Here is a 20,533-nt window from a genome sequence, read left to right as displayed (position 1 = left end):
AAGCAATTTTAGCTCCACTCATTGGCAGTTTTGCCACCCCAAAGTTTAAAGTAACCATGGCTCCACTGTAGAATCCATGAGACTGCAGCCTGACTGTGTGACAGTGAGAGATGGCTATGGGGTGTGGTGGCATCTTTGAGAGACGTATAGACACGTTGTAATGGCAGCAGATTTGGAAGGAACATGGGGCATGAAGTGCTTCTTACACTCTGCCTCCTCTTAATGATGTCTGTGCAGCTGAGCAGCACTGAATGCGGAGTGATTCACAGTATCACCAAGGTTGGAAGAGACCTCACAGATCATCAAGTCCAACCCTTTACCACAGAGCTCAAGGCTAAACCATGGCACCAAGTGCCACATCCAATCCTGCCTTGAACTGCCCCAGGGACGGCGACTGCACCACCTCCCCGGGCAGCCCATTCCAGTGTCCAATGACTCTCTCAGTGAAGAACTTTCTCCTCACCTCGAGTCTAAATCTCCCCTGGCGCAGCCTGAGGCTGTGTCCTCTTGTTCTGGTGCTGGCCACCTGAGAGAAGAGAGCAACCTCCTCCTGGCCACAACCTCCCCTCAGGTAGTTGCAGACGGCAATAAGGTCACCCCTGAGCCTCCTCTTCTCCAGGCTAACCAATCCCAGCTCCCTCAGCCTCTCCTCGTAGGGCTGTGCTCAAGGCCTCTCACCAGCCTCGTCGCCCTTCTCTGAACACACTCAAGCATCTCAATGTCCTTCCTAAACTGGGGGGCCCAGAACTGAACACAGGACTCAAGGTGTGGTCTAACCAGTGCAGAGTATAGGGGCAGAATGACCTCCCTGCTCCTGCTGACCACACCATTCCTGATGCAGGCCAGGATGCCACTGGCTCTCTTGGCCACCTGGGCACACTGCTGGCTCATGTTCAGGCGGGTATCAATCAGCACCCCCAGATCCCTCTCTGTCTGTCTGCTCTCCAGCCACTCCGATCCCAGCCTGTATCTCTGCATGGGGTTGTTGTGGCCAAAGTGCAGCACCCTGCACTTGGAGCTATTGAACCCCATCCCATTGGACTCTGCCCATCTGTCCAGGTGGTCAAGGTCCCGCTGCAGAGCCCTTCTGCCCTCCAACTCAGTCACATCTGCCCCCAGGTTGGTGTCATCTGCAAACCTGCTGATGACTGACTCCATGCCCTCATCCAGATCATCTATGAAGATGTTAAAGAGGATGTGGCCCAGCACTGATTCACATAGTTCTGAACTTGCTTGGTGGGTAGGTGCAGGTCAGGAGCTTCTCAATGAGTTGCTTTTGTGTCCTTAGCAGTGGATCATGTGCCACACTTCCTGCAGCATGGCAGAGCGTTCTGGATGCCTGCACTGCCACTGCAGCTGATGCCATGACTGGTTGTGTTTGTCGGCTGCCTGCCTGGGATAGCTGGAAGGCTGCTAGCCCACGAGTAACCATTCTCACTGCAGTGAAGCTGGTTATATCGCTGGAATGGAAACTTGTCACTTGGTTTTTTCAAGCTGTTTTCTGGTGGATTGCTGTCTTGGGAACGTGCTAGAAACAGCTGTTTTTCAGACACACCGATCCATGTTTCAGACACGCTACCCAGAGTTGGACTTTGTTTAATTGCAGGAGTGAATATTTTCTTTTGCTGTGGCAGTTGGAAGATTTTTGAGAGTGTGAAGGCAGTGCAGCACATGTGTGAGGAAGAGGTGTAGCATTAGAATTTATCAGGCCAGGTGTTCACCCCTTCCCAGGGCATGACCTGGTGTTTTGGGAAGCCCTTAGCTGTTAACTGACTATACTCTTTGGCTGTTTCCATCACACAGTACATTGATGTGCAGCTTTAGCAATTACAGGAGATGGGTGATGTTCATGTTTGAATGGCTGGTGGGACAATGATGATGTCTCTGAATGGCAGTGTTGTAGAAGCTGTACTCTGCTGGGCACACCCCTCTGTAGCAGGAGAACTTTTCTTTGCTCCTAGGGATGCCAAAGACTTCACTGTGCCAGAATGTCCTTTCAGCTTGTCCAAATACAACATTTTCATACTAAATGCTACATACCAGCTGCCTGCTTCAGGGTGTATGTTTCCAAAAATAAATGTGTTTTAGCAGATGGCTAAGAGAAAAATGTATTACTCCACCCAGATGTAGGTGTGTTTATTTTGTTAAGTCTCTTTATTGTTACATCTAGCAGCCATTCAACCTGAAATACTGTTAGCTGCCTATGCCTTGATACAAGGTTCCCTTACCAAGTTTTAAGTGTCTTCTTACAATAATGACTGTGAGAACACACCTATACTTCTAACTTTTTAGACTCATAAAATCTTATGAGCACACACATGTGCTCAGAGATTGCTGGAGCATAGCAGCCAAAGTGTAGAATTTAGGTACACGTAGAGCATCTTGCACCCTTAGTGCTGACAGCGCTGCCTGCTACCTGAGTGGCTATGGATACAACTTACAGTATGGGTGACTGAAATGGCTTTGCCAGAAATAGCTTTTTCCAGATGCTTTGGAAGTACTAAAGATTTCCAGTCTCTCAACTGGTGTTTATTCTTTCTAACAACATAATCTGAGATGACTGTAGAGAAGCCAAAAGACCGAGCAGACAAAAGAGCAGGCTGGGACAAGCTGCTGAGTGGTCTGTAAGGGAAAAAAAAGAAGAGGGTGAACTGGAACTAGCTGGTTAGCAGTTTTTCAGAGAAGATAAGCTTTGGAAAGTTGTGAGACAGGCCAGTAGAGACTGAGGAGTATAAAAAGAGTAAGAGCAACAGATTGGAAAGCTATGCACTGGGAGTGCCAGTGCTGGATGTGAGCAGAGTGAGATTAGAGGAGAGCTAGCGTGTTGGCAGAGAACAGCACAGACTGGGGAAGGGTCCTACTGACTGACTACCGGTAGAGAGAGAGCATGAATGTGGTGACTCAGAGTGGCTGGGAAGAGGATATGACTGTATAAATGCAGCAAATGGGATGAAATGATAGAAACACCGAAGGGACACGTCTGAGGTGGGGACAGAGAAGAGTCAGGCTGCACAGGAACTACAGATCAAATAGAGTGGAACAAAAAGAACCTGTCCTGCAGTAGCATACTGCCAGGTTCAGGAGCACTGTTGGCAAATTCTGTCAGTTACCTGCTGTTGTTCAAGTTACTGAGTCAGCTGCAGTGTTTGCTGTGGCTGCAGAAGCGCCAGCTCTGGTAAGCTGCACATAGTGATATCACGGAGAGCCTGTGCTGCTGGGGCTAGTTCTGTGCTTTGTTCAGTCTAGGAAATGGCTTGAATCTGCAAAATCAATCATTCAGAGGCTAGGAGATTCTACAACTGAGAATCATACAGTCCAGGGAGTTGCAGGTTTATGCCTTCTTCAGAGAACCACTGCTCTGTTCAGCGTTAAGGGTGCAACTACTCCAAGTAGAAATCATGATGATGCAGTATGTGCACCACCATCTGTTGTGGTGGTGCTGCCTGCTCTGCTGCAGTGCTACTTCCTAAGGCAGGGAATTCAAGACAAAGGTTTCATAGCTAATACAACAGAATGTTCTTCCACAGTGTCCTTACTGTTTCTAGAACTGTTCCTAAGAGGTGCTGTATAAACTACTGTTTTATGGTGGGAATTATAATTGCTTATTCAGTGTTTCCAATAATCAAGGTAAAACTCTGGGGTTTGATTTGTAGAAGTATTGAGCATTCACAGCTTCATCTGTTCTGAGAGGGAACTGTGCTTTGAAGATGAACTGTTGCATAAAGCTAAGGACATGGAAAAGGAGGCACTTAAATTGGTGCCAGAATTAATTAACACTTTTGATCTTAATTCTTTGCCCTCGTACTGTTTTATAAAGCAGGGGTATGGCTACCTCGTCATTTCTAAGGCCATTTGTGAAGGTAAACTTCTTAAAGTTTATTTCATTAATTTCATATTCCAGTGATACATACCAGGAACCTGTACCCCTCCCAGAAACTTTACATTTAATAATAGGTGTTGAACAGAGCACAATAAATAAAGCCTAGAGACATTTCCAACTGCTCATTAGCCGAGTGTCCTGAATGAATGAGGAAGGGGTCTTTGGGCATAAAGAACATGGAACTGAAAACTGCACTCCCTCTCAAAAGGGAAGGAATTATGGTGGCTTGAATTCTGAGATTTTTCTTAAACATATATCTACATCCAAATGCTTTATGCTTGTGGGAAAACCAAGTATTTTTAGGTGTTCTTTTGTGCTTGTGTTTTTTGTGATACTGACTTATCATGATCTAGAAAGGCAGGTTTTAAATCATCAAATCTGTTTTTCATCAGTGTCTGTTGTGCTTCCCCCCCCCCTCCTTTTCCCTTCTGTGACTGCTACATTTAATAAAGAACAAAAAAACCCCACTACTCACCCCACCCCTTCCCACCTCCTCCCCAGTGCCAAACCTCCTGACTTGTAAGTCTTCTTGTTTAGCATATGGTTACGTTTTGTGTTATGGAGCGGTTTGGCACCTTGCTGAAATGACATCATTAATAAACCTTAAAGCTTCAAAATATTTTTTTTCCTCAATGTTTTTTTTTTTTTCCTCCACATTCTTTATCACCTTTGCTCTTTGAAAAGACTTGGAGTGTAGCTGGAAGAAACGTGTAATAGTTAGGATACTGTAACACAGTATGTGCTAATTACCCATCAAAGCTAAGTTATTTTATGTGCCTTTTCCTAAGGGAGAAACCTGGGGCTTTGAACCAGTTGGGCTAATTTTTTGCCACTAACCTTTTTGTAAAGCTACTAAAAAAAAAAAAAAAAATCTTCTCTTAAGCTTTGTTATTTTTTTTTCTTTCATTTTTTTTTATTCCTTGTAATTAAAATAATAGTGCATCCTTAATTCAGCTTGGTGTATACACGTGCTAGCTGTGTAGCAGATAAAAAAGAGGGGCTGGGTCTCCTCCAAATTCATGGCCACTCTGCAAATGGAGCTGGAAGAAAAAGCAAAGGTGTAGAGCCCTGCCAAGGTGGGAGAAGCTAGTTGCTAGGGCATCTGACAGGTACTCAGCTATCCCCTCTGTTCTCAACCACAAGTAAGCAGAGGGAGAGCGGTAGAAGCAGATTACCTGTATGTGCTGGTGGAAGAAAAGCTCACTGCTTGGGAAGTTTATAAGCAGTGGGATAATTGGGCTGGGGAGTTGCCAGGCAGCCTTGTTCCATTTTCTGTGAATTGACCATTGTCTGTGTCTGCCACTGGAACAATAAGAACAAGCAGGCAGGTTTTCTGCTAAAATGATTAGACTGTTAGACTAATACTGTGTTGTGGACAGCTTCCTTCACAGGCGTCACACCTGAAGCCACTGTGGAAGCCCACTGGCATTACTCACAGGGGCAGTAAAGGTGTCAGTCAACTATGACTTCATTTACCTATTACAGAGGCTCTTCAAATAGCTCTAACTGGGGCAGAAATCCTTGGGGTATTTCATCTCCACCTTTTCCCACTGGTGCTAGAATTGTCTGGCTCTGTGAGTCTTTATAGAGCAGGGAGAACTGCATGATTTTGTTACATAACAGGTCTGGGTGGTTTTCTTGTTTGAAATGCCCTGCAAACATGACTCAGGGAAGATTTTGAGGCTTTCACACAGTTGCTTTTGAACAATGTGAATGTCAGTTTGTGCTGTGAGAGTAACTTGCTGAGAATGGAGGGAAGATTTTAATTTGTCTGTATTACTTGTAGTAGAAAACCAGAAGTTAAGATGGTAGCCTCTCTCTTTGCCCTGGCATGCTGTTGCTTTTTTATGAGGAAGCTGAGTTAATGATTCAAGCACAAGTTTCACCTCTGTGTGCTATACCAGTTTCCTCAAGAGGATTTTTTGGAGAGAGATGGATGTAAACAAATACTGCTTGATTTAAACATGTTGCTGTGTGGTTTTAAAAGCCTCCTTTAGCTGTAACAGCAGAGACAATGAAAAGGATGCAGTACTGGAAATTTTAGGGACTCTGCAAGCAGATCTGAATTCAGTGGATGATTTTTATCTGTGAACACCATGTTTGTGCCCTCGATATTGTTGCATGAGCAAAAATGTTAGGTGCAAACAGAGTGACTGTAGGTGGACTGCTCAGTAAGGGAAAATGAAACTAATTCTTGCAGAGGCAGTTGGGTTAAAAGAAATAGTGATTTCCTTCAGAGCTCTCTAAGGCATCTGAGTTTAACCAGCAGTCTTCATAACAGCCTTGTTAATAGATCACAGAATCACAGAAACATTCAGGATGGAAAAGCCCCTCAAGATCACCAAGTCCAACCGATATCCCTACTCTACAAGGTGCACCCTAAACCATATCCCCAGGCACCACATCCAAATGACTTTTAAACACCTCCAGGGTTGGTGACTCTACCACCTCCCTGGGGAGCCCACTCTAATACCTGACCACTCTTTCCATGAACAAAAAAAAAATCCTAATATCTAGTCTAAAGCTACTCAATGGCAGCTTGAAAGGTAAATGTAAGATCATAAACATGAGAGAATACATGCTACAAATGGAAAATAGGACACTTTTACTTGCATTTTTCTGACCAGGTTTTCTCTTTCTTGCCAGTATAGCTGCCTTATTTCGAGTGTGATTGAAAGAAGGTTTCATTTGAGAAGATGTTTTTATCTCAGTTAACATGGTGGGGTATTTATTTATTAGGAAAGACCTTAGTTTTGTTCTGGTCATTTGGCCTTCTGATGCAAGTCAGTACTTCTATCAGCAAAATAACTTTGTCTATTAGTTTTTGTATTGTGCCTTTTGTCTTTTGTTGCTATTGACTAAGTAAAGCTACTTGTTTTATAGTGAGATAACTCATAGGGGCAGACTGATTGTTTTAAAATCCATGTCTTTGTGAGTTCTGGAAGGGAGAAAAGAAATGGATGGCATCTTTATTAATTGGAGATGTAAAGAATTTGGAAGAACCACCAGGTAAATGCTACTTATTAGTGACTTCACTGGCCATGTACTTAATATTTTCTGTATGTTCAATTGGTAGATGCCAAATACTGTTGTTGGTTTTCTTTTCTTTTTGCATTTGCTCTGTTTTTACACCTAAGAAATATCTGCTTATTGGTACACTGCTTGTATCAATGTCAAATGTGTGCAGACTTACTTCATCAGCTCATGATCAAGCTGGATGAATGAATCAAGACATGTTGGAAAGTTCTATTATTTTTTAATTTGTTCTGCATAGAAAGCAAGGAAAAGTGGCAGAAAACTTTTTGTGGTCTGAAGAGATGGACAGCTCAGTCCTGAACAGTCAGACATTATGCCAGGGACATGGCTCTCCTTCTAGAATTACCTAGCCTTTGGAATAGCAAGTAAGACTTCTTTCATGTGTGTGAATCTCTGATCTTTACTCTGAGATGCAGAGATGTTGAGGTACCTCTTCACTGGTCTGTCTTTCTGAACCTGCCTACCCCTTATAGTTCTGATTTGTTTCTGTTGTATTCATAGTGAGGACTCTTGTTCGTGCTTCTATAATGATAGCTGCCTGACCTCCTCTTTATTCTGGTATTTTTTTTCTGCTAGTCTGTATTAAACAAAAAAAAAAGACTCCCAGAGAAAGATGAGCAGAAGTGGCTGAGGACTTCATTACATGTTACTCAGAAGTTCCTTCCAATAACCCTTTCTGCCTTACTTTCTTCATGCAGTTCACATTTCTTCCAACAAGTATCCAGTTGTTGAATCCCTGTGTTCTGATCAGTCTATGCAATAAAATGAGTATTTAGGCAGAGCTGCTTTATATTTTTATAAGCCAGAAGTGAAGCTATGAGAACAGGTAGATGCAATGAAGATCCTCATCAAAACATAAAAGAAAGGGAATCTATTTAAAGCATGGAAATTATCATTCTCATTTTACCTCTTCTCCAATTCCTTCAGAAGGCAGCTGTAGCCTAGAGCATGCACAGTGACAAATTGAGGTGGTTGTGGAGTCTCAGTCTCTGGAGACTTTCAGAGCCTGTCTGGATGTGTTCCTCTGTGATCTGTGCTAGATTATATGGTCCTGCTCTAGCAGGGGGGGGGGTTAGACTCGATGATGTCCTTGGGTCCCTTCCAGCCCGTAATATCCTATGAGGTCATTTGACAGTTTCCCAGAGATAGTGTTGTTTCTAAAATCATAGGCAATGACTCTGCAAAACTGTTTAGATGATCAGTTTATCATCTTTCTGCAAGAGATGTTCATAAATCTCTTGCTTTCTGTGCTCCAGTTTGTTCCTTAAAGCAATTCTAGTGGGGTTTAAATATTTTTATTTACTTCTTTTTTCCCCCCTTCTATTTAGTGAGGTCTAAACCAAGCTGTCACACCTTAAAATTCTCTGAACCACTGACTTCAGAACTGAATGCTACAGTTCTTTTTTAACCTGGACGTGGTTACTGAGATGTAGGCAATCACATTGGAAATATCCAATTGTATTGGAATAATCCTTGGTGTTCTTATCCAAGCCAAGCACAGTCCTCCATGTTTCCCTTAAGAGCATTCTCTCAACTGTGCTTGTTAAGCTCAGATAAGATCACTTGCTAATTGCTGTCACTTGCTTTTGCAACTCGACCTTTAAAGCATCCTCTTTAGAAACTCAGTATAAAATAATCCCAAGCTTTTCTATTGACTTGGAAATTTTTTTTCCTCATCTATCTTTTACCTTATTTTTTTTTTCTTCCAGGAAAAATGACATATGCTGTTTAGGTGTAGGGCAGCTATATTTAATTTTACTAGGATGGAAACATTTGGAGAATATTTAAATTTCTTTATATATATATATTTAACAGTTCATTAGAGAAAACCAGGAAGGATCTGTTTTCCCATAATGAAACTGCTCAGTCATTCTGTAGAAAAGGACTGAAAAGGCAAACTGGGGCTATAAGCTGCCTGCCTTAAAGCTTTGGGTTTTTTTTTCACCATTTCATTAGCAGATTTCTGACCACAAAAATGTCAAGTTGCTTTCAATGACTGAATTGCAGTTTTATTTGTACTGAAAAGAGGAAAAGCCTTAAAAAAAAAATAGATATATTTATATAATATATAAAAATATTTTAACATAATATATCTTTATATAATACAATATAATTATATAAAATAGGTATTTATACATAATATATATTTTTATATAATATGGTTTATATAATATATAAATATATATTTATATACTTATGTGTAATGTATAAATATATATTATATATTTATATCATATATATGATATCTATTTATTTTATATATAAAAATATATATATGATTTTTTTTCCTGTGAGTCCATTCTTGAAGACAGAGATGGAAATTTCATGGGCTATGGCTTTTGAAACAAGTAATTCTTACTAGGAGGCAGTCTGCTGCCTGAACCTGTCTCTGTTTACCTGATAAAGCACTACCGTGCAACACTGCCCACATTTTTACTGCCACGTGTACAGCAGTTCCTTTTTTGCTCAGTTCTGACTGTGGTGGGACTGATTTTTCACCTCAAACAGGACTGATTTTTTAATTATTAATTATTTTTCATGTCACACCCCAAATGCTTATCAGTCTAAGGGATATCAGGACTGTCCTTCGAGCCTCAGGTAGGTGGAATAAGCAGAATAGTGAAATGTTGAAAAGGAGAGTACTTTAGAAAGCTATACTTTCATCAGGCTATATTTCTTTGAGCTGAAATCTGGGCAGTTTATAGCAACTTGTATACAATGGATGGTAGCTATGGTAAAGTAACTTGATTATGTGGACCTGGGGATGCTTGGGAAATTACCAAACCAGGCAGGGAATTGGTTTCAGAATTAACAGTTTGTGGTACTGCTACATTCTGATATAATCAAGGTTACAAATGATTTGGCATCATGTCTTTTGCATTTTGGTTTCCTTGTAGGGAGGGGGCAAGCCTCACAACCATTCAACTGCATCTTGCATTTTGGTCTGTTTTAAAATAAGAGGAGAGAGAAAAGGATTCTGCTTTGCATACAGTTAATATGTGCTGTATGAGTTTAATTGTGCTCTTTGGCATTAAATAGGTTTGACCACGTTTTCCATCGACCTAGATTTCTTGTTGGAAGGTTAGGCTCTGAAAGAGGAACGAGTTTCTCTTTTCTCCTTGACTTTTCTTGGAATTAGCACTGCCTGCTGGACTGCTTCCTAGAAACATGCAACTTTCTTCAATAGTTAGTTTTGCAAAATCAGTGTTGTGGGTTTGGTGCATTTTTTTTGGTAGTGCAGGCTTTTCATCACTGTTGGGCATTGAGAACCTGTATTTTGCTGGAAGGCTTGCTGTGTAAGCAAGTTTGCAGATGACACCAAGCTGGGGGCAGATGTGACTGGGTTGGAGGGCAGAAGGGCTCTGCAGCGGGACCTTGACCACCTGGACAGATGGGTAGAGTCCAATGGGATGGGGTTCAATAGCTCCAAGTGCAGGGTGCTGCACTTTGGCCACAACAACCCCATGCAGAGTTACAGGCTGGGGTCGGAGTGGCTGGAGAGCAGCCAAACAGAGAGGGATCTGGGGGTGCTGATTGATACCCGCCTGAACATGAGCCAGCAGTGTGCCCAGGTGGCCAAGAGAGCCAGTGGCATCCTGGCCTGCATCAGGAATGGTGTGGTCAGCAGGAGCAGGGAGGTCATTCTGCCCCTGTACTCTGCACTGCTTAGACCACACCTTGAGTCCTGTGTTCTGTTCTGGGCCCCCCAGTTTAGGAGGGACATTGAGATGCTTGAGCGTGTCCAGAGAAGGGCAACGAGGCTGGGGAGAGGCCTTGAGCACAGCCCTACGAGGAGAGGCTGAGGGAGCTGGGATTGGTTAGCCTGGAGAAGAGGAGGCTCAGGGGAGAGCTTATTGCTGTCTACAACTCCCTGAGGGGTGGTTGTGGCCAGGAGGAGGTTGCTCTCTCCTCTCAGGTGGCCAGCACCAGAACAAGAGGACACAGCCTCAGGCTGCGCCAGGGGAAATTTAGGCTGGAGGTGAGGAGAAAGTTCTTCCCTGAGAGAGTCATTGGACACTGGAATGGGCTGCCCGGGGAGGTGGTGGAGTCGCTGTCCCTGGAGCTGTTCAAGGCAGGATTGGACGTGGCACTTGGTGCCATGGTCTGGCCTTGAGCTCTGTGGTAAAGGGTTGGACTTGATGATCTGTGAGGTCTCTTCCAACCCTGATGATACTGTGTGATACTGTGATAGTGTAATTTGTTACTACACAAGATAATGGCCATTGAGTCTCTTTTTTGAAGCCAGGTGGATTATATTGCAAAGCAATTTTATTTCTTGGGTTATTTCTTTCAAGCTGTTGAAGCTGTTTTAGTTTCACAGTGTTAGCTGTTTAGCAGTGTTAGTTTAAAGGCTGTTAGCACATCTAGCAGTACATCTCTTTTGTATCCTCTTCAGGTGGATGCCTTCTGCAGGGTTAATACTATTTCAGGAGGAGAAATTCCTGTAAGACCAACTTATTAATGCCTTCAATAGGAAGACTGCATCTTAAGACCCGTGCTTAGGTGGCATGCTTGCACTGTAAGAAATGAAGCTGACTTTGTGGTGTACAATCAGCTAGTGAATAAATAAAATGTTAAAAGGATACTTGGAGATGAATACTTGGAGACTGCACTGCTGGAATGGAGATGTGTAATGAGCAAGCTTCCCATGGCAGACATTTTGTCAGTGGTGCTTCATCATTGTTTGTGCTTCGGTCCGAGTTAAACCAACTCATAATTCAGAATGTTTAAATCAAGTACCTGGTTAGGATAGCTTCAGAATGCATTTTGAATCAAGGAGCTAGGCTTTCATGTGCACACACTTACACGTATTGTGTGTTTGTTTTCAAATGAAAAGGAACCTGGTCTCCATCTTCCTATTGACATCAAACAATCCTCTGATATGCAAATCCCGCTACGGGGAGAACAGATACACAGGATTTGTTTGGATTCAGTCCAAGGCTGAGAGAAAATGATATTTAAAGAAGTAATTGATATGCTTTGCCTCATTTAAATGAAAATGCATTTTGAAGCAATCCCTGTAACTGAAAAAGAAAACCACCTCTTGGTGAAACGCTGCGGTGCTTTGTGCGACTGCGCGTTGCTAGAGCTGGGTTAAAAACATCTTCCTCGTTCTCCTGCGTGTCTCTGGATGTGGAGATGCAGCTGTCAGCTTCTCAGGAGCACATTTTACCACAGCATATGAAAACACTTTTATTTTCCCAGAGTGATGTCTGTTACCTGAATGTCGTTGGGGTGTGTCTCACAGTATCACAGTATTATCAGGGTTGGAAGAGACCTCACAGATCATCAAGTCCAACCCTTTACCACAGAGCTCAAGGCTAGACCATGGCACCAAGTGCCACGTCCAATCCTGCCTTGAACAGCTCCAGGGACGGCGACTCCACCACCTCCCTGGGCAGCCCATTCCAGTGTCCAATGACTCTCTCAGTGAAGAACTTTCTCCTCACCTCCAGCCTAAATCTCCCCTGGCGGAGTGTGAAGTGTGTGTGCACAGGCTATTAAAATACATCCCAGTGCTGCACTTCCCATCGAAATTTTCACTCCTATTAGTGTCATTCCTCTGTTTTCTTTGTGTGTTTAACTTGAAAAATCTGCCCAAATATGAAGTCTTGTAAAAAAGAGACTCAACAAGCAACAATTCTTCAGTCTTCTTTAGCTGCAAAATTTTTACCAGTCTCAAGTTGTGCCGGGGTAGATATAGGCTGGATGTTAGGAGGAAGTTCTTCACAGAGAGAGTGATTGGCATTGGAATGGGCTGCCCAGGGAGGTGGTGGAGGCACCGTCCCTGGAGGTGTTCAAGCAAAGCCTGGCTGAGGCACTTAGTGCCATGGTCTAGTTGACTGGCTAGGGCTGGGTGCTAGGTTGGACTGGATGATCTTGGAGGTCTCTTCCAACCTGGTTGATTCTATGATTCCATGTGGTGGTTTGGTGTTCTCTGCCCCCCCCCCCCCCCCCCCCACTTTAGAAATCACCCAGACTAGACTCAGCTGGCTCTGGAAATATGAATGAAGCTTATATTTACAGCTTAGCTCCATATACAAGCAGATATTTACAGTATATGCAGTTATAGACAGAAATATACAAGGTAAAAGGTAATACAGAAACACAACAGCCCTCCCAGAAACCTGAGTCCCCAGGAGGGGCTCTCAACCACCCCTTCACCTTCCCCCTACCCCTCTCAACCTTACCCCAGTCCCAAGGAAGAATGGAGGTTTGGCCAGGGGGGTAGGAAGCAAAGTGGATTAGCCCAAAATGGAGGGTGAGGTTGGAGAGATGCAGCTCAGCCAGCAGCCTGAGTGAGAGTGATGCTGAGTGTGTTATCTATGTTTTGACTTAGCTGGTGAGGGGCCTGGAGCACAAATCCTATGAGAAGAGGCTGAGGGAGCTGGGTCTGTTTAGCCTGGAGAAGAGGAGGCTCAGGGGTGATCTTATTACTGTCTACAACTACCTGAAGGGACATTGTAGCCAGGTGGGGGGTGGCCTCTTCTCCCAGGCAACCAGCAATAGAACAAGGGGACACAGTCTCAAGTTGTGCCAGGGTAGGTATAGGCTGGATATTGGGAGGAAGTTCTTCACAGAGAGAGTGATTTCCCATTGGAATGGGCTGCCCAGGGAGGTGGTGGAGGCACCGTCCCTGGGGGTCTTCAAGCAAAGCCTGGATGAGGCACTTAGTGCCATGGTCTAGTTGACTGGCTAGGGCTGGGTGCTAGGTTGGCCTGGATGATCTTGGAGGTCTCTTCCAACCTGGTTGATTCTATGATTCTATCTCAGCAAGCCTATGAGCTAAGTAGACATCCCCATTGTTTTCTTTCCACAGCCTGTCATCTAGTTCTTCTCACCAAAACATTCTAGCCTGCTTCAAACCAGCACACCAAACTTGCATGTTTTAGCGTTGGGTGAATTCCAAGCTTTCAGTACATGTTTTTTTGGAGTCTTTAGATTTAATAGTTCAAAGAGATTTGTGTGGCACTGTAATTATGTTTCATATAACTGGGTGAGGCATTTAGTGGCATGGTCTAGATGACTGGCTAGGGCTGGGTGCTAGGTTGGACTGGATGATCTTGGAGGTCTCTTCCAACCTGGTTGATTCTATATAAGCTTTAACAGGCCATTGAACTGTCACTAGTGATTGGTAATAATTGTTCATACAGGATGGAAAATACCTGAGGAGGAGGTTGATCACTATGAAACTTTCAGAAATCACAGTTCCTTTAGTCCCCTTTTATCTGGTGCAGAAGTTTCTAAGGCTAATCTGATCGATTCCTCTTACCTGGTCTTTGTGTCTCACTACTGTTTTTGTGTCCTGTTTACAAGAGGATATGGAAGGCAGTGTTGGTGTAAGGATTAGATTTCATGTGGGAAGTTCTCTGGCACATACCTTAGAGTTGACCTTTATTTGTTCTATGGCCACTGGATCTACACCAGATTGTGCATCAATCCTGCACTGAGGACAGATTTTGGACAGTAGTTTTATTTCACTCATGTCATTTTGGATGTGGCACTTGGTGCCATGGTCTAGCCTTGAGCTCTGTGGTAAAGGGTTGGACTTGATGCTCTGTGAGGTCTCTTCCAACCTTGGTGATACTGTGATTTGTGGCTCTGTGTTGACATAGGCTCTTGATACAGATGTTAATATTTAAGAGGAAAGCTTTCTGTACCAGGAAATCCTATTAAACCTTTCTCATTAGGTTATGAGCTTCTGGTATTTGGTTGTTTTTGCTTTTGTTTTTTCTTTTTTTTTAAATAAAGGATTTTCTACTTTCAATAGTTTTATGCAAATTTTAAATGTTAATATTCAGTGCCTCTCCTTTTTTTTTTGTCTTTAAGCATTTTAAGAAACAGAAGAGGTTGATTCCAGAAAGAACAGTTTGGAAGTACTTTGTTCAGCTATGCAGTGCCTTGGAACATATGCATTCTCGTCGTGTTATGCATAGAGGTAATGCAGGATCCAAGATGATTTCTCTGTGCTAAATATTTTACTGTGTGAGAATTAAGCTGGTTCAGTGCCAGTGACATCAAATAACGTCATAATGGAGTCCTTTGGCAGCTGACATAATGTCTTTCTGTAACATTTCATAAGTCATGTAAAAGGGTGGCAGAAGTTTCTGGCTGGATGTTTTCATGTGGTGGGCATTGGTTCCCAACAAGGGTTCATGATACCAAGTTTTCAGAGTAAATGGTAGTTCTGTGAGTGATGGAGGCCCTGCCCCTGGCTGCCTCTTGACTTTCTCAGTTAATTTTGCTGGTTCTTGTTTGTTGTGTTTTTATTATTCTATATTTGCCCACTCTCCCTTCCCAAGTGTTGTTACTTGCATCTGAGCACAGCTGTTCACTCTTTTCACCTATCCTACCTTTTTTCTTTCAAAAGTATGTGCCTCTTGCCATCCCCTCTGGTGATGTATGGCTCCTTCTCCCACTCCTCTCAGCTACTGCACTGTGTGCAGCTATAGACATTTTCTCCCCTTTTCTATGTCCCTCCACTACTGCCAGTCTGTGTGTCCCAACAGCCCTTGTAGTTGACAGCTATTGCTGTCAAGTGCTAAGTCTCTTTTACCCATTTCAAACCTCTCTACTACTGTCTCCTCCTCCCTGTGTTCTCCTTTTACCTTGCACCTTGGAGTCAAAGAAAACAGATTGTAGCATAGCTGCTTCTCAGCATTGGGGTTTTTTGTGTTGGAATCCCGCTGGCTATGAGTTGCAAGCTGCACATGGGCTGCCTTTCTGGATTCAGATGGAATTATGTGCCTTAGGTTGGTGGCTTTTTTCTGATGGGATGCAAATAGCTGCCTGAAAGCTGAAGTCCCTCTATCTCTGCTAAGCTTTTTGTCATTTGCAGCTAGAGATGTTGAATCCTACAGCAGATCAGCTTAGATGCCCCTGTCCCTGCAAGTGGCTTTATACAAAGGCAAGGACATAGAATTACAGATTCTTTCCATAGGGTATATTTCTTTAATGCTTTTATGACTAAACTAGTTTATGTCAGTATATTTTAGGTCAAAACCAAAATGAATTTCAGTTCCTTAAACAAAAAAAAAACCCTACCTTTAAATCTTCTGGTAAACTCAAAAAAATCCATGGTTACACTGCAAAACCAATGACAATTAAAGCTATTTTTAAGTGGATCTGATATTGATGTTGGATTACTCTACAGAGTATGATCCAAACTCCTGCAAACTGGGTCACACAGCAGTGTAATATAATTGCTTCTGTCTTCCTCTCTATAGCTTAAAAGGGTTTGGATTTTTCTTTATTGGAAACCTGAAAACGCTGCTGGTTGAGGGTTATTAAGCATTCCTTTTACTGTGCCCACATCTTCTGCAGACTGTAAGTCCCTCTTACCAAAGTGAAGTGATTTTGCTTCAAGTTTAGGGCCAGAGTGGGTTGCTTTGGAGCTGGGTAAGAGCTAAGCACACTTGCCAAACAAATATCAAGTCGGTTTATTTGGCAGACGAAGTTAACAGGTACCTTGTTAAAAATCATCAAATTAAAACCTTTGCTGCTGTCTCTAAAGGATTGGATTAAAACTTAAACCAAATATTGCTTGTGAAAATGAACTATCTGGGGTATACATCATTATTTTTCTTTGTTTCTGCTTGATTAGCCCAATTCCATTGTCGAGTTCAAATAACTATTCTCCTGGGAAAAACTTGCTGCCTCTTTTTTTAATGCTTGCTGTTAAAGAGAATCAGTTAGCTATTGGCAGATGAATAACATCATACCACCGTGGGTACTCTGATCAGCAGAAGGGATGGAAAAAGGTTTTACAGTCCTTGAAAACATTTTTGGTCTGTTACTTCTGCTTCTGATGAGAGATTTCCTACTTCTACTCTAAGTCCTCGTAGATAGCTTATACAAAGCAGTAACAAACTCCCTGTATATGCTTCTTTGAAGGTGGGGTGGGCATGAGGTGTTTTTGTTTTGGGATTCTTTTTGTTCTTGGGTATTTTTAACTTGTTGATTTGTTTGTTTTTTTAAAAAACACTTTCCCAAGCTCTCAATTTTTTTGCTAGGAGCAGGTCTTGATCTGTTGGAGGGTAGGGGAGTCCTGCAGAGGGACCTAGACAGGCTGGGTGGATGGGCAGAGGCCGATGGGATGAGGTTTAACAAGGCCAAATGCAGGGTTCTGCACTTCGGCCACAAATCCCCAAGCAGCACTGCAGGCTGGGGACAGAGTGGCTGGAGAGCAGCCAGGCAGAAAGGGACCTGGGGGTACTGGCAGACAGTAGCTGAAGATGAGCCAGCAGTGTGCCCAGGTGGCCAAGAGAGCCAATGGCATCCTGGCCTGCATCAGGAACAGTGTGGCCAGTAGGACAAGGGAGGTTATTCTTCCCCTGTACTAAACACTGGTCAGGTCACATCTTGGGTTCTGTGTCCAGTTTTGGGCTCCTGAATTGCAGAGAGATGTTGAGGTGCTGGAATGTGTCCAGAGAAGGACAACAAAGCTGATGAGAGGCCTGGAACACAAACCCTATGAGGAGAGGCTGAGGGAGCTGGGGGTGTTTAGCCTGGAGAAGAGGAGGCTCAGGGGTGACCTCATTGCTGTCTACAACTACCTGAAGGGAGGCTGTAGCCAGGTGGGGGTTGGTCTCTCCTCCCAGGCAACCAGCAACAGAACAAGGGGACACAGTCTCAAGTTGTGCTGGAGGAGGTATAGGATGGATGTCAGGAGGAAATTCTTCACAAAGAGAGTGATTGGCATTGGAATGGGCTGCCCAGGGAGGTGGTGGAGTCACCATCCCTGGAGGTGTTCAAGCAAAGCTTGGATGAGGCACTTAGTGCCATGGTCTAGTTGACTGGCTAGGGCTGGGTGCTAGGTTGGCCTGGATGATTTTAGAGGTCTCTTCCAAGCTGGTTGACTCTATGATTTGCACTATTAAAATAGTTAATTTGCCATTCCACATCCCAGAATCGCTCCTTCTGAACAACACAGCCAAATCTTGTTGTTATTAGCTGTAAATTAACACCTCTTTTGGTTTATTCTTGATAGGACAACAGGTTTCCTTAACTCACATTGTGACTTGAAGTTTTGGATTTTTTTTGTTTTCCAGATATAAAGCCAGCTAATGTGTTCATTACTGCTACGGGGGTAGTAAAACTTGGAGACCTTGGACTTGGTCGATTTTTCAGCTCCAAAACTACAGCTGCACATTCTTTAGGTAAGCTTTCTGATCTACAGGTGTTGAGGAGGTAGATTAAAAAAAAAAAAAAATTTATTTATATGTATGTGTGTACATATATATAAAAAAATATGTAATACTGGCTAGGGCTGTGGGATAGGTTGGACTGGATGATCTTGGAGGTCTCTTCCAGCCTGGTTGATTCTGTTATATATCATATATAAAATATCATTATAATAGGTTATAATATAATATGATATATAATAATATTTATATATATATATTACTTACACACAATGAATGTACTGTGGCTACTCAAGAGGAAGAAAAAGGTTAGGTCTTGCTAAAAGTTTTCTTTAGTAATAAAAATAGGTCAGCACCGTGGACAAATACAAGCTGTATCACTGAGGTATTGCTTGCATCATAGAATCATAGAATCAACCAGGTTGGAAGAGACCTCCAAGATCATCCAGTCCAACTTATCACCCAGCCCTATCCAATCAACTAGACCATGGCACTAGTACTACTTATGGTTGTTTCCCCTTTTAATCATTTGGTATATATTCCTGTTAAGGGGTTAGGAGTGAATTGTAGTGAGGCTGTTGTAAAAAAATTATTAAAATAGTTTATTAATGATACAAAGAAAACTTCCCCAAACTGATTTACAGTTAACACAGATGGATTCTATGATGCAGTTGGTAAAACTGTTCTGCATAATGTATATATAGAGTCAAATGATTTAGGAAAAGTCTTTTCAATCATGTCTCAATGATTAAAGAGAGTTAGGCTACTCACTGGTCAAAGGTCTCAATGTTTAAAGAGAGTTAGGCTACTCACTGGCCAAAGGTCTCAATGTTTAAAGAGAGTTAGGCTACTCACTGGCCAAAGGTCTCAGTGTTTAAAGAGAGTTAAGCTACTCACTGGTCAAAGGTCTCAATGTTTAAAGAAAGTTAGGCTACTCACTGGCCAAAGGTCTCAATGTTTAAAGAGAGTTAGGGACTCACTGGTCAAAGGTCTCAATGTTTAAAGAGTTAGGCTACTCACTGGCCAAAGATCTCAATGTTTAAAGAGAGTTAGGGACTCACTGGTCAAAGGTCTCAATGTTTAAAGAGAGTTAGGGACTCACTGGTCAAAGGTCTCAATGTTTAAAGAGAGTTAGGCTACTCACTGGTCAAAGGTCTCAATGTTTAAAGAGAGGGCTCCAAGAGGGGCTCTCAACCACCCTTCCACCTTCTTTCCACCCCTCTGTCTTGCTCCAGCCTTTGCCTTACAGCCAAGGTGAATTTGGAGGCTCAGCCAGGGGAGTTAGGAAGCAGAAAGATGAGTTAGGCACCAAGTTAGAGAGAGAGAGAAGTGCAGCCGAAAGCCAGAGAGCAAACTCTGTTTAATATGTTTGTGTTCTTGTTCTTGCACATCTCAGCAAGCCTATGAGTGAAGTAGGCATCACCCCTGTTTCCTTTTCACAGCCTGTAATCTAATTCCTCTCACTAAAATAACCCAGCTAGGCTCAAACTAGCACAAATTTGCCTTTCTGAGTAGCATGTGGAGATGAGGATGGTTAATCTTTTAAGAAGAAAAAGTGAGAATTTGACAGGTATTTTAGGTTTAAGTGGACAAATGACATAATCTGTGGTCTCCTCAAAAGAGAAGAGCCTTGTGAGAAGAGCCTTGTAAGTAGAGCAGCATCTGCTTTAAAGAGAAACATTAGAATTAGTGTTTATAGTATGGATATATGATTCTTTCTTTTAAGATAAAAATTCTTTCCCCCTGCTGAAGTGGCTTTGTGTACTGGTTGCTGAATTCAAGCTTGCAAAGGTGTGAAATGAACTTTGTAGACCCCTTGAGAGCAGGGCTCATAAATGGAAGCCTCCAGAATTGTCTCCCGTCCTTTGCAGAGGGTATTGAGGGAGGCAGAGCACCTTGCTGATGCTTGAATACAGGTAGATGAAATGAAATGCTGCTCAGTAAGAACTTTTTAACAAGTGGCAGTGACAATTCTGTAATTAGACATCTGGATATTTTTATATGTTTGAGGATTTCATGGTAATGAAGATATCTAACAAAGCCAGGAACTCTTAAGTAGTACTTAAGTAATCTATATCTGAGGGTAATGAGAGGATACACAGAGAATTGTCTGCTCAGATGATAATGTTTCTAATTGGACTATGAAATAGCAGACTTCTTGGATTAAAATATTCTATATTTATCCTCATCTCCTAATTTAACTTTATTCAGATAGTCCCAGTTATCAGCACACTGTGGAAGATGAGAGAGGATTGATGTTCAGTGTGCTTGTACTGCATCTGAGATGTGGATAGTACTTGTGTTGACAGCTGAAATTCTCATATTAGAGGAGATTAGAGAGGATTAGATTAGTATTAGAGAGGAAATATTTGGTATGATCCTTACTTTCCTGTCTTCCAGAAAGCTAACTTTTGCCTTCTTGTTTTCAGAGCATTTGGTGCACACTGATACTGGTAGAGTCAAACTCATGAGT

The 20,533-nt window shown here is 42.6% G+C and overlaps 1 protein-coding gene across 4 annotated transcripts in view; it reads left to right on the top strand.

The window, feature by feature from the left end:
* Positions 1-20,533, top strand: part of NEK7 (NIMA related kinase 7) — a 91,608-nt gene that overhangs the window by 47,015 nt on the left and 24,060 nt on the right. For all 4 annotated transcript variants that reach the window (XR_010303035.1, XM_064147134.1, XM_064147132.1 and 1 more), the window contains 2 exons: positions 14,747-14,855; positions 17,968-18,075. Coding sequence is in view for 3 of the 4 variants with exons in the window: in XM_064147134.1 (XP_064003204.1) it covers positions 14,747-14,855; positions 17,968-18,075 (217 nt within the window). In the remaining variant the exon portion in view is untranslated. The remainder of the gene's footprint in view (positions 1-14,746; positions 14,856-17,967; positions 18,076-20,533) is intronic.

Source organism: Pogoniulus pusillus, chromosome 8 (genome assembly GCF_015220805.1).
Source record: "Pogoniulus pusillus isolate bPogPus1 chromosome 8, bPogPus1.pri, whole genome shotgun sequence".
Lineage (NCBI taxonomy): Eukaryota > Metazoa > Chordata > Aves > Piciformes > Lybiidae > Pogoniulus > Pogoniulus pusillus.
Note: the sequence above shows the minus strand (reverse complement) of the source record. Positions and strands in the feature narration are given on the sequence as shown.